This window comes from Coprinopsis cinerea (assembly GCF_000182895.1).
Source record: "Coprinopsis cinerea okayama7#130 chromosome 8 map unlocalized cont3.8, whole genome shotgun sequence".
NCBI classification, from domain to species: domain Eukaryota; kingdom Fungi; phylum Basidiomycota; class Agaricomycetes; order Agaricales; family Psathyrellaceae; genus Coprinopsis; species Coprinopsis cinerea.
Window position 1 is genome coordinate 1,852,372 of NW_003307537.1, and position 13,431 is coordinate 1,865,802.

General features: G+C 52.3%; 5 protein-coding genes across 5 annotated transcripts; 2 read left to right on the plus strand and 3 right to left on the minus strand.

The window, feature by feature from the left end:
* Nucleotides 1–901: 901 nt before the first annotated feature.
* CC1G_05027 (carnitine acetyl transferase) lies at nt 902–3,294 on the plus strand (the record flags this gene model as incomplete). The annotated part of the gene is made up of 6 exons (XM_001835982.2): nt 902–1,032; nt 1,098–1,804; nt 1,857–1,978; nt 2,032–2,175; nt 2,228–2,490; nt 2,557–3,294. The coding sequence occupies exons 1-6, from the start codon at nt 991–993 to the stop codon at nt 3,292–3,294; spliced, it is 2,016 nt and encodes a 671-aa protein (XP_001836034.1). The 5' UTR covers nt 902–990.
* A 366-nt stretch (nt 3,295–3,660) lies between these two features.
* Nucleotides 3,661–3,985, plus strand: CC1G_05028 (hypothetical protein; the record flags this gene model as incomplete). The annotated part of the gene is made up of 2 exons (XM_001835983.2): nt 3,661–3,762; nt 3,815–3,985. 2 exons carry the CDS (start codon nt 3,661–3,663, stop codon nt 3,983–3,985), a joined length of 273 nt encoding a protein of 90 aa, XP_001836035.2.
* A 566-nt stretch (nt 3,986–4,551) lies between these two features.
* On the minus strand, nt 4,552–6,952 carry CC1G_05029 (tyrosinase; the record flags this gene model as incomplete). The annotated part of the gene is made up of 7 exons (XM_001835984.2): nt 4,552–4,848; nt 4,908–5,196; nt 5,250–5,597; nt 5,801–6,105; nt 6,159–6,497; nt 6,550–6,674; nt 6,739–6,952. The coding sequence occupies 7 exons, from the start codon at nt 6,950–6,952 to the stop codon at nt 4,552–4,554; spliced, it is 1,917 nt and encodes a 638-aa protein (XP_001836036.2).
* Nucleotides 6,953–8,411: 1,459 nt separating this feature from the next.
* CC1G_15050 (hypothetical protein) lies at nt 8,412–10,622 on the minus strand (the record flags this gene model as incomplete). Its single annotated transcript, XM_002910670.1, has 7 exons — nt 8,412–8,692; nt 8,757–9,000; nt 9,058–9,527; nt 9,573–9,648; nt 9,704–10,242; nt 10,359–10,435; nt 10,498–10,622. The coding sequence occupies 7 exons, from the start codon at nt 10,620–10,622 to the stop codon at nt 8,412–8,414; spliced, it is 1,812 nt and encodes a 603-aa protein (XP_002910716.1).
* A 951-nt stretch (nt 10,623–11,573) lies between these two features.
* CC1G_15051 (mitochondrial NAD+ transporter) lies at nt 11,574–13,003 on the minus strand (the record flags this gene model as incomplete). Its single annotated transcript, XM_002910671.1, has 5 exons — nt 11,574–11,795; nt 11,866–11,896; nt 11,953–12,419; nt 12,470–12,792; nt 12,859–13,003. The coding sequence occupies 5 exons, from the start codon at nt 13,001–13,003 to the stop codon at nt 11,574–11,576; spliced, it is 1,188 nt and encodes a 395-aa protein (XP_002910717.1).
* Nucleotides 13,004–13,431: the final 428 nt, after the last annotated feature.

Below are 13,431 nucleotides of genomic sequence, written 5' to 3' on the forward strand. Positions count from 1 at the left end.
TTCGCGCGCATTCTGTTCATAGTTCAAATTGAGTTGAATTCGAATGAATGGGCATGCGAACTCGGTTTGTCGAAGGAGTAGTTTGGGTCTGTAACGGGAAGCGCTCCAATTAAGCGCGCGTGGTTGATCCGGGCTCCAAGAGTGCATCCCGGTGTCCGGCAATGTACCCGCCAGTGTGGCCATGCTCCGTTAAGATAAAACGATGGTTATCACGATCAAACACCGAAGGAGGGGTCAGGGGAACTGAGGGGAACTGCTGTACCTATGTATTGCAAATTGCGCAAAGAAAGCTGGGGCGCGCTACCGGTTAAGCACCAAAAGCCAATCGGAACGACAGAGACCTATGTAGGCCAGATGAACCCGATCTATCTGCGCGATAGTACAGGAGAAACCACTGATTTCGGCAATGTCCTTTCTTGTGCTCTTCTACGAAGGAACAATGGGCTGACAGCTCGTTACTGGCAACTTGACGTGGGTTGAGTTGACTGAACCACATGTCATATGCTCGGTGAATCTTCGAAACACGCGAAGTGACGAAGACGTCGAAGCACAAGAACCCCAACAGTGTTGAGGACATGTTTCCGGATCCCGGCTATTGAAAACACCCAGAATGCAGTCAACTGTGGCGAAGTGCTTGGTCTATCCAACCGAGATCGCGTTGGCGATATATCGTTCTTGCGGGCTTCAAGTCGTAACGGAATTTGTGGAGGATATCGTGGTATCTTCACAGAACCCCGCACGACCCCAGATGTGGAGAAGGGCGTCAAGAACGGTGAGCGGAGGCATATTTGTTTGTCGGGGTGGGTCGGCAGGAGATATCACGTGGCAAAGAGGGCGCGTGCCGGTAGCCGGCTAATAAAAGGGACGTCGACACAAACACCGGAGCCGCTCGTCGCACAAACCCAAAAGCTGCTGGACACGAGCGGAAGTGCTTGTTTTGCCTTTTGCCCGTCGTCGTCGTCGTCCACAGCTTAGCCCACCTCGTTTTCTATGCTCAGACTAACTGCTGCCAACGTTTCCAAGAGGTTCCTCGTAAGTCGACTTCAGCATGGAAAAAGGATGAAGCGTTCATTTATTTATCTCATTTAAATTTGTAGATTCCGTCTGCCTCAACGTCCACAACGAGCATCATGTCGCGCAAATCGTCGACGAAAGCTGCGGTCCAGGACCCACCACCAGGCTACGCCATTGACCCCAAGGCGCCACCGATGCTCCGATACCAAGCTTCGCTCCCTAACCTCCCTGTCCCCACACTCGAATCCACCGCCGCCAAATACCTCGAAACCGTTCAACCTCTACTCACCCCCGCCGAATTCTCAGAAACTCGTGCAGCAGTCGACTCCTTCCTCCAATCCCCCCTGTCCAAGGAGCTTCAAAAGCGCCTCCAGGCACGCGCGAGCGAGAACGAGAGCTGGCTCTCCGAATGGTGGAATGAAGCTGCCTACATGGGCTACCGCGACCCCGTCGTGGTCTTCGTGTCCTACTTCTTTGTGCACATCGACGACAAGCTGCGCAAGGACCAGGCCAGCCGTGCTGCCAGTCTGGTGAAGGCTATGTTGCCCTTCAGGGATATGGTTGAGAGTGGACGGTTGGAGCCGGAGAAAGTGAGGGGGAATCCTCTGTGCATGGCCAGCTACAAGTGGCTCTTCCATTCTTCGAGATACCCTGTCAAGCCTTCGGATAAGGCTGCCAAGTTTGACGCCAAGGAGAACAACCATATAGTCGTCTTGAGGAAGAACAGGTTCTTCGTCGTCCCTCTCACCAACAAGAGCGGTCAGGAGGTTAGCTACGCTGAGCTCGAGGCGTGCGTGTTCTCCCTTGCTTTGCTTTTGACTGAAATCTGACGTATACGATAGTCAATTCAACAAAATCAAGCAACTCGCTGGCGACAACGCCGCTTCAGTCCCTGTTGGCGCCCTCACCTCCGACCACCGTGACTTGTGGGCAGACAACCGCGCCAAACTCCTTGCTGCTTCCAGTATGTCCATACTTCCCTTGTAAAAGCTCATTTCCCTGACCTTTGATCACCAGGCAAGAACGCCTCCCTCCTCCAAAAGATCGAGAGCGCCATGATTGTCGTGGTTCTCGACGACGTTGCCCCTGTCACCCGCGACCAAGTCAGCTGGCACACCTGGACTGGCAATGCCAGGAACAGGTTCTTCGACAAGCACCAAAGTGAGTTGCAGTCTCCCCACCCGTCCCCACATATTGACGCCCCTTCTTTCAGTCGTCATCTACGAAAACGGCAAATCCGCATTCCTCGGTGAACATTCGTGCATGGACGGTACCCCCACTCTCCGAATGAATGAATTCATCCTCGCGTCGATTGACAAGGGCAAGATCGATTTGACCCCCAAGCTTTACGAGCAAGTCATCGACAACGTCGCTGCTCCTGAGGAGCTCGTGTTCGAGACCAACAAGGAGGTTGAGGAGGCCGTGAACGGTGCTTTGGAGCGTTACGAGAGGTTGATTGGTGGTCACGATCTCCAGGTGCGTGCATCCACCTCCTTTAACTTGGCAAATGATAATGACATCACCTTTCTCATCGTACTATAGGTCCTCCACTACGAAGGATACGGCAAGGAGCTCATGAAGCAATTCAAACTCTCCCCCGACGCCTGGGCCCAACTCGTCAAACAACTCGCCTTCCACAAAATGTACAAGCGCCCCGGTGTCTGCTACGAATCTTGCCAAACGCGTAAATTCAAGCTCGGCCGAACCGAGGTTATCCGTACCGTCTCGAACGAGAGCAAGAAGTGGGTCGAGGCGATGGAAGACCCCAGCGTCACCGACCCCACCTACCTCCGCACGCTCTTCCAGACTGCTGTGTCGCGCCACATCCAGTATGCCGGCTGGGCTGCTGACGGCCAGGGCGTGGATAGGCATTTGTTCGGGTTGAAGAAGTTGTTGAAGGAGGGCGAGCAGGTTCCTGCTATCTATACCGACAAGGCCTTCTCCAAGTCGAACCACTGGGAGCTCTCCACTTCCCAACTCTCGTCCAAGTACTTTGATGGCTGGGGATACGGCGAGGTCGTCCCTGACGGGTTCGGCCTGAGCTACAGCATCGGCGACAACTATGTGCGGTGGTGCGTGACGAGCTGTGAAGATGAGGGTGTGTGGGATACGGAGGGCAAGGATGAGGCATTGAGGAGGAGGAAGGTTGAGAATGGCAAGGCGAGGGAGAGGAATGCGTTGATGAAGCATTATTTGGCGGAGGCTGCTACGCAGGTTAGGGAGATGCTTGAGGCTGCGGCCAAGGTTGACAAGGCCAAGGCTGAGAAGGCCAAGTTGTAGACGAGGGAGGTGTATATACCATATTTGTATTCCCGATTTATTGCAGGCTAATCGTTAGGATGGTTATTGCGGTTGGATGACGACGCGAGGGTATGAAGTGACGAATGTGAGATGGATAACTGAGAGATTTTATCGAACAGCACACAGACACAGACCAGCGCGCTTAACTTGCTTATATCACCACTAAGTGAAAGCAATGTTTTGCTTTCCCGGACTACATACCTTTGTGGCTTGCCAGTGTAAGTTTTTGGGCTTCTATTTTATGTATTTGAAACACCGCTGCCATCAGGATCAACCGCCCCTTTGGCAGCTCGCTGGTATCTCATCGACATCGCCATTGGAATTTTACGATCATTGCTTTTGAAAATGCTTGGTGCTGTTGCATGGGATCCCATGAATCCTTTGGCGGAGCCGCGGGAATTCGCTGTCAACCTTGCGGCAAACGTCTTTGTTTTGGTCGCAGTGCTCGTAGGTGCGTCCGTCATCTCCCCCTATGCTCACACTGATTGAGCTCCTGCAGATGCTCATCTGGAAAATCGTAAAAGTTTTGTGCAGTGCCATTCGATTCGCAGTGCGCCGGTTGGTTAAAGTTTCAATCGTGGCCAATGCCTCTCCGAAGCCTGTGCCCTATCCAGGTTCAGGCCCCCATCCAGGTTCTGCGCCCTGTCCAGGTCCTAGCCTGAGAGATTAATTTGAAGTTTGCGAGCCTCTGACAAGCATGTATACTATCCATCCTGGCAAGGGCAGAGAAATCGATGGATCTCAGTGAAATTTGGCGAAATTGTGCTCTGGTTGTTGGGAGATTGGGAGGCATGCCGCGGGACAGGCTGTCCTACGGCGTACTCTGATTAGTACTTTCCCGTCGTTATCCATCGCCTGCCAGTCATCTGCACACATACGATCCGTTGCCTAGGCCGAAACTCGTTCCTGAATCCGTCCACGCTATTTCCCTACCGATATCTGAAGAAAATGTCACGGAGACTCCTACCCCTGCTTAAAGTCAAATTCCTCTGCACATCAGGCTGTCGAGAGTGTGGCAAGAGCAGTGCTTTCGGAAAGCCGGCTGCCAGCTTCCGGTCATTCCGGAGTAAACCTCAAACTTGGTTGGACGATCGGTGACACAAACAATGGATTCGAGCAGTAACAGTACACATTCAAGCAATCCTAGTCAAAAGCAATGTCTTACAAGGCGATCCGGATATCGATACTCGTCGTTCGGTGGTACACGCAATTGGTGGCCAGTCAAAGTTAAGTCCCTCACTCTTCCACGGGGAACAGGCGCACATACGCCTCCCAACCAACTGGTTTGATCTTCCAGTCGCTGGCCGAGTTGGCTTCGGGGTCACGGACGGAAATAGTGCCGTCGGTATTCCACTCCGCCTCGAGCCAGGCGACCTTCTCGGGGCCGATTCCAGGGAGCGCGGTGATTCCATCTTTCAAGATGGCACCTTGTATTTCTCCCTTCTTCGGGACCCGCTTGACCTTGCGTCGGCCAACGATAGGGAAAACTTCGAGAGACGGCATTTGTTCCTTGGGGACAATGTTACCGGAGTACTGTTTTCGAGGCGTGTGAGTTCTAAGGACGTCCAACAACATGCCAGTGCGGTACTCACCTTAACAACCTCGTAGTCGAGGTGCTTCTTGAGATAGTCAGCAATTTCCTCCCGACTCAGCGCGTCCAGCTCCTTATTTTCGGTGTCACGGACGATGGAAGCCAGCGCACGCGTGGCGAAGACTTGGCCTGCAACCATATAGCCGGATTGCTGCTGCTGGTGACAGTTCTCACAACCGCCCTCTCCTTGAGTCTTGGCGTCGAGCTTGGACGAGAAATTGACGACGCTACCAATGACCTTTCCTTGAAGGAGGACGTTCACAACGAAAGGAAGACCGCGCAGAGCGAACCTGTGGATAAGGGTCAAATGGTTGCTGGGGCATAGAGATAAGGTTGGACTCACTTCTCGAAGGCGACGTTGATGATTACATCTTCGTTGGCCAGAGCAACAAACGTCTCTGGATCGGGTTGGTAAAGGCGGTCGACAGCCGCGATGATGCTGGCCTTGTAGTCCTGATCATTATCGTACTTCCATCGTTGGAGTTCGGGGTAAGTGTACCCAAAGTCGAGGTGGTTTCGAGAAGCGTTGGAATCATAGATGTGACCTTCCTCGTCGCGGCGGAATGGTTGCAATGGGTCCGTGGGGTGGACGTAGCGGATTATCTTGCCATCCTTGTCGTGGACGGGCTCTTCTTCGAACCACTTATCTTCGTGCAGCGTCTGCCAGATGCTCAAGATACGGTCGATATTCCTTTCGGATGTCAGTAAAGAGTGAGAGGTAGAAGAAATGTCCGAGGCTTACGAATGATGAAGCCAGAAGATAGGATCGAAAGCGGCAACGGGAACATGGGCCATGTGGCCGAACGGTCCGCCAATCCAATTGTGCAGGTTGCTGTCGTGGGTTGAGAGGTTCGTTCAGCATGGGGCAGCGTTACTGCGATCAGCACCACTTACTTGTGAATACCCTCCAGAGACAGCCAAAGTTTCGGGTCCTCATTTTCCATAGGCCTCTGGGTTGTCACGAACCTAGTGTAGGTATTGAAGTAATCCTCACTGAGGAGCCGATGGACTGCTTCGGGAACTGTAGGAGGGTCGGGGAATACTTTGAATTTTTTCGGCTTCGACCAGTTGTGGTTTCCGATAGCCTGTCCGACCAAATCGTTGTTTTGCCAACCAAAAGGACCAAGGAAATTTTCCAAGTCCGCCTCGTTCTTACTGGGATTACCGGGCCATCGACTGGTAGCCTGAGCCCGATCCGTCTGCATCCGAATGTGAGTACCTGAGGGTTGGAAGATAAAAGTGAAAGCCTTACCGGGGTCGCCGTATACGGCTTATCGTCGACTTCCTGCGGCACGATACCATATTCTCCCATTTCGCCCTTCGCCTTGAAGGTGTAGAATGGATTGTCGATAATGACAATCGGACCACTGTGAGGGGTCATCGGGCTGGACACCTCCACCTCCGGCGCTTGGACGATAAGAGGAACGTCGTAAATCATGACCTCTTTGCCATCCTTGTCCTGGCGTTTCTTCTTGACGGCCCAATCCCAGTAAGGAAGGCGGAATTGCGCCGCCTGCTCTTTGAGAACTTCTTGATACTCGGCCGGGTATTTGGGGATCACTGTCCCAATCATGATTTCATAGAGACGTTGCTATATACGATTTCAGGATCGGGGCAATAATTTGACGGAAGAGACTGCTTACCTCGACCAAAGCCATGTAGGGGCGGTGCCAAGTGGCAAAAAGCGGAGTACCGTGTTCACAGTATTGTCTGCGGTAGAGACCCGCCTCCGGGGAGTCCCAAGGGATGTGGGGTAACCCGTGAATACCTGTAGAGGTTAGGTTAGTGGGTTGTGGAGGCGGGCTAGGACTGCAGAGTAGATCAAAACGTACCAGCAACCTGGAAGTACGACAACTTGTCGCTGTAAGGCATCTCCTGGAAAATCTTCATAGCCTGGTAGAGGAGGTCGAGCTGGAGAGCATATTTTGGGTTGGTAACCAGCTCGTCCACCTCAAGACGAAGGGGGACTTGGCCAGGCAATGGCCCGTGTCCGTCCTTAATCCCGGTGATAGGGTAGTAGCCGTTGTTGGTGGTGTTGGTAGACATTGCGAAGACTAGTAGAGCTCTGCTGGTGGTTAGACTGGGAGGGTCTGAGGGAAATCTGCGCAGATGGTTCTGCTCTTATAGACAACGGCCCACGGGCAAATCTTATCATTGGACCAGACTCGTTCATGCACCCTTTCAACGATTTTGCGGGTGTGTGAACGAACCTGGGACGGACCAGGAACGACAGTCGTGCGATCTGTCATAACTGGGAAATGATACAGGTGCATCCAGGCCAAATGAGCACGGTATTGAGCGGTTTCCGGCGATTAGTATCGCCTGTTCACCTGAGTTCTAGATAACTAGTTGGGTGTTTTCCAGGAAAGCCTCGGCGATGGAACATTGTTTGATAAGGTGGCGCTAGATAGACGTCCTGCATTGAAACAGTTAAGGCACATCAAAGGGAAAGCGCTCGGAATATTGCCTCAACTCCACAGGATCAGAAAACCCATGACCAGGCGCCCCTTCATTCGCAATTGTACAGCAGTCGTTGTTCGAGGTGCCACAGGTACCCAGTCTCAGCGTAATAGACAGCTCGGAGGGTTTGGAACGGGGCCCGAGTTCATAAAACGCCATAGCCATCTCCTTTTTTCTCGTAAAACAAAGGCACGGGCTCCAGTTTCGTCCCATCCATTTGATGGTCTTGGGATGACAAGTCGCATTTTGTCGGGTTGCTCCAACCTTGTTCCAGTTGTGCAGAATCGACCTGTTCTGAGGCCTGGGGCGTTCCAGCGAAAAGATCGTTAGCTAGTGGTCCCAAACGATGCAGGCATAGACAAGTCAGAGAATGAAGTTCAAGAATGGTCGACGAAGAACCCAGCTGTATTTGACCTTGTTAAGAAAGGAGGACGATGGCTTCGCTTCTCACGTCGTGGGTTCGAATCTCGTCTGCTACCCAAAGAGCCTCAGGAAGGATGACCGATTCACTTAACAGTTGAAGCGCCTCTGTAGGCACTGTGCAGCATTACTCCCGGATCATCTGAGAATATTGCGGGGAAGAAGAAATATACGCTTGTTAACGCGTGCCTAGTACGGCGTATTCAATCACGCGCAAGGACTACAGCATGCTACTTAAAGAGAGAAGCGAAACGCTCTGAGTATCAGGAGCCATTAATGGAGCCTGAGGGTAATATCTAGGTCCGTAGCTAACTAAATAATAATATATGCAAGGTATTGGCAATGAAGTCCACGTGTAATGAAAATGCGATGTGCTGCGTGCGCAGAGTAATATACAATTGTAAGTGAATAAGAGAAAGGATCAACCAGGTGCAACTAGCAGGGGCAGTAGTCAGCGTTGCAATTACTACCTCCTTGTAGCGTGCGTGTCATTTGAGCCCCATTCGAGATCATCCATCTGGATGTCATTGGGATATGGTAGCCCCCTGTCATTTCTCCGCCTTCTTCTAAACATTCAGGGTCAATCCACATGGTTCCATACGACTTTGCGGAAATCAAGTAGAACTCACGGAGAGCCCAGGGAGGACACTATGGATCCGGTCTCTCTCGAACCAGAAGCCCCGCTTGGGCCAGGATCTTCATTGGACGGCTTGACTGTGGGCTTCGTACTTGCTGCGGCCTGAGATTTGATCTTTTGTAGCTCGCCGACGTCGATAAGCTCGTCTCTGAGGAAATCCGCCGGCCCCTTGAGAGAGCCCTCCTCCAACAAAGCCGGGTATTTCTCAAGCAGCGCCTTTTGTCTGTCCCGTCTGCAAATAATTCCGGATGGTGAGAGGGGTTTCGTCCCTGTACAGCATAGTAAGCCCATTAAACATCCAAGCAGGTATCTCTGATTCTGGGCTTAACTCACCTTGCAACACGTTCATGTAATTAGAACCGAATAGAAGAAGAAACAGGAGGAACAGGACGCTCAAGATTCCACCAATCACTCCAAAGGCTGCCAGCACAGTCTTCTCCCTTTGGTCAACCACGAACTCCCAATAGGTGTGGTCGTTCTGTCCGAATAACCGGAATGATCCCATATTTGGCTTTGGGGGCGTGTTGGGGTCGGAGAAAATTGGGTTTACTTTGGCGAAGAAGTAGGTCCGTGTACGCTAGATATAGGGTCAGGGTTTTAGAGTAGAACTTTTGCTAAATGGAAATTCGCGCACGCTCATCAGGAAGGCAGCCCAGAAACGGTCGATAATCCGTCTCCTGACTCCCATGACAATCCCTCCGAGAAGGCTGACGCCGGGGAATATGTGGATCGGACGTGTGGCCTCGAATATATCCTCCAGATTGTCTGTCATTCCCAAGAGAATAGAGACCGATTTCCTTCGGGCGTAGTTGAGCTCAGGGGAGCCTGTGCTTGCATCGAGGGCAGTGAAATTGACTCGGATTTGGAAGTCGGGTGAAGCGGAAAGGGTGTAGGACTTGGTGAAATTGACCGCTAGACGGGAAACTCCATGAACATCTCTTCCGCAGAATTGAGAAACCGCAAAGTACCCACCACTAACGGGGGGCAATCTGCTGGGACATGTAAAGACAGCGGCTTGGATATTGGAGTTGATGTAGGCAACCGACGAATTCTTCTCCCCGAGGGCCAGGACGTCGTTGAAGACACAGAGAGGCTTATATTCACCTATCCCTCGTCAGAAAACGTCTCTGGGAAGAAACAGAAGCTTACTCGAGTCATCCCAAATCGGGGTTACACTCAGCGCTTCTTCCAGGGCGTAGGCGGACTGGTTTCCTTCTTCCACATACTGAAATGCCATCACCTCAGCACCTCCGTACAGATAACTGATGGAGAGTACCTACAGCGACGACAGTCCAGATGGGAGGCTTAACTTTCAGGCCTTCTCTCAAAGCCGGAGCCGTTCCGCGAAGAGTCTTGGCCGGGATTGCGCTTGTTTCTTGGATAGGTTCAATGAGCATCGAGTTGACGGTGACGCAGATGCTGATAATGAAGATCAAGCCGGCCACTAGTCCTCGAGACGCGATGAATTTCTTTGATTCACCCCTGTGTGTAAAGATGAAGTGAGTGGGCATGGACACGTAGTAAGTCATATCCTTTGACACCCACGGGGTCCTCTGGGCCCACAGGGATCGTCCCAGCAGACGATGCCAACGGGACTCTTCCTTCTCTTCCCCTTCTTGTTGGGTAGGATTATTGGTTGCTGTCGAGTCCAAGATGGTTGCATCGTCGTCCAGTTGCAGTTCAGGCCCCGGGGGGGATTGACGTCGACGAAGGCACGAAGTTAGGATGGTGAACAAGTGGTGGCCGTCCCGGATAATGAGAGTAAAGCCCAGCGTAATCATTAAAACAATGAAGCTTCCGCGGTAGATGATCAAGACTCCTGGGGCCCAGCGATTAAGTTCGTGAGACCGAGCGCCGACGATGAATCCGACACCTTACAACATAGGTTTCATGAGCGAAGGGTTTGAAGAGTACTTGTTCAGAGGGGGCGCCTACCGATGAGTTCGGCGACTTGAAGCACAACGTTGACGAACGGGACCCACCAGCGCCAGTTGTTTGACCAGAGGAGAAGGCTATAACATAAACGGAAATCAGCAATGTGTCGTCAATCACCATGTTTGTACCAAGTACGCACACGGCGGATTGATGCAAGCCGCTTAACCCGCAAAGCGCAAGGACTTGGGCAGACAAGGTCCAGTCGCCCTCAGCTTCGAGGGTGGAGCATGGGGTTTCATTGACTTGTTGGACGAAGATGATCATCCCTGAGATGAGCAGGGAGATGGTTGTGTATACTGTTGCCCTCCCGCAATAGATGCGAGCGTTGTCGATCCGTCGTTGCATGCGGGAAAGCGTTGGTTGTAGACAATAGCGCAAGGGAGCGTATGAGTTCTGGCGAGTTGCAATATGGGGACCCTGGGGTAGAGAAACGCACCGTACTTATGCGATCCTCTCCATTCTGTGTGTAAGGTCAAGAGAGCGAGCGTGGCGGGGTGTCGGTCGGGGCTATCCATGAGATCTGGAGACGATATCAGTGGGTGGTTACGCAGGACGTCAGGGCGAGGCGAGTAGTTATATAGCGACTACATCCCTGCTACAATTTTGAAAGAGAGCTGTAAACGCGTGGGCTCCGAGATGTCGACCGACGGGCGCTTACCTCGCGTGGCACCGTGGCTGTGGGCATCATGTGTGACTTTCCTGCAGATCTCCTGCAGATCTCGAAGACGTTTGGCCGAGGTTTCCAGGGCCTCAAACTTCCATTCGATAGATCGGACTGGCCTCCGCAGCTTATGAAAAGGCGACATCCCCGATAACGAAGACAGAGCATAGCAATCCCAACCCAAGTCCAACGACCTGACAACGTCGCACAGCATTGAAAGCAACTGCTGTCGCGCGGAATGGAAGATTTAACCTGGGGAAAGCGTACGAAGAGTCAATATTCAATTTTAAGGTGAGAAATCACTAAGTAGGGGAACCCGATGTGTTGAAACGAATACGATATAGGCGTACAGATGATGGTGATGATGATGATGGTGACGAGAATTCCAACGATAGTTCCAAAGGTCAATATGAAAGTTATGCTAATAGTAAGAGTCAATGTCACAGACGGACTTGTAATCCTATCATTTTCGTAGGTGACGGTGCACCCTGAAGGATCTTGAAAATGGTGAGTGGTGGTGTGCGCAGCCTGGCCATTTCCGCGTAGCTGTCGACTTATGTCGGCAGGGCTGCTACCGTTGACCCAACGCAGACAGACTTGTGTCCATTCTTCCTAGTGAAGGAGCCTGATGCGATGGACGGCTGCCCACGTCGATCGAGAAGCGGCGGGCCGTGGGCTGACATATAGTACAGCGTATCGTCGCGATCGTTGGGTCCGTATACATGCATTGCAGCGGGGTGGTGATACAACCGCAGAGGCGCCTTCTCGACATCGAGCTGGGGCGGTAAATAATTCCAATGTTCGTGCCAACTGGCACGACGAACTTTACGACGTGTTCTGGCGTACCGCCGCCAAGTGTCGCATTAGTAGTTCGTATCTGCAATAAGATCACGTTTAGCATTCGGACGCGAGGAAAAAGGTATCAGGACTCACGTTAGCATGGTCACCGCGCTATTAGGGACGGTCCTCAACAGATTCACCGATAGCCCCTTGTACAACGCCCGCCACCCTTCCTTCCTCACAACCTTCTTGACCGTATAGATCACACCGCCTCTTGTATATCTCTTGATCATCCCATCTGATGACATGTCGTCCGCAATTGGCCTCTTCTGCGTCTGCAGCCGCGTTCGAATCACTTCGTGTGGGTAGGTTGCAATGGATGCAGTCATTTTGGAGACCGCCGTGCACGCGAGGATGGCCTCGCTAGAGAGCGGCTTGTCCGAGTCACCCTTGGCCCAGATTTTGAGTTGCTCGTAGAGGGGAAATTGAACGGCGACATGGGCTATTCCGAGAAGACTTGGGAGGAGACCACGGTAGAACGCGTTCAGACCTTCCGTGCGGTAAATGGTCAAAGCTGCGTCGAGGGTGTGTTTGTATCTGATCTCGCCTGGCATCTGGGTCTACAGGATGCCCGTCAGCGAAAATCGACTCATGTTAGGAAAAGACGTACCATAAATCTAGTCTTGATGACCCAAAGAGGGTTCGTGCAGATAGTGCTGATTGCTCCGGCGGTCATGGCAGAGAATATGTATATTGACCACGAATGGTCCCGAATCAAGGGCTGGTAGCCCTTCACCTGCGCAGCAGGATAGATTTTCTTCTCGCCCACTGGGCCACCCCCATTTGCGAGAGGTGGTGCGCCGAAATATGACTTGATCCCGTCGTACACAGCAAAGTAGATGGCCCAGGTCGGGAGGTAGCCTAGGATGGTGGGGCCAAGACCTCTATACAGTCCGCGAATACCGTAGTCTCGTAGAATCGTCCTCACAGTCGCTACAAGAACGAAAAGAAATCGGTATAAATTCAGAAAATAAAGCCCAAGTGGAGCCCATTACGCACTCAGAGAACCCTGGTATCCCTCTTGCCCTTGAACTGCGCGTTGAGCTTGTAATTTGGTCTTGACAACATCGAGGGGACAAGTCGCAATGCTAGCTACCAAACCACCGCCGGCTCCGGCTGCTCGTTGAAAACAGAATCGTCCCATGTCAGTCGTGTGCTCGCAGTGACCACCAGCAACAAATGGGCTTTGTCCTCACCGATTACGCTGTTTGTGGTCCATTTTTTGTGGCCTTCCCCCATATCTCCCCGCAACTGTGCGGGGTATTGAGTAACGGGACGCCGCTAATTAAATATCTGCTCTCGAGGGTGGGTCGGGGCGGTTTTCGTCGTGGAAGATGGGGGAAAAGGGACTTTTTATTGAGCGTCGGCACCGTCAGACGATGTCAACGGTAAAAACCGGGATGATTCCAGAAATGGCCCAAGCCGAGACTCCGTTTGGACATCGCGCGATCGATCCTCATTTATGACGTTCCTTTTTCTCTTTGCTCCCTCCAAGTGCCATCGACATCTCTGGTGCCCGTGGACTCTGTGGTGTATGGTGTGGCGTCTAGTGCCACAGTTGGGTCTGCTGTG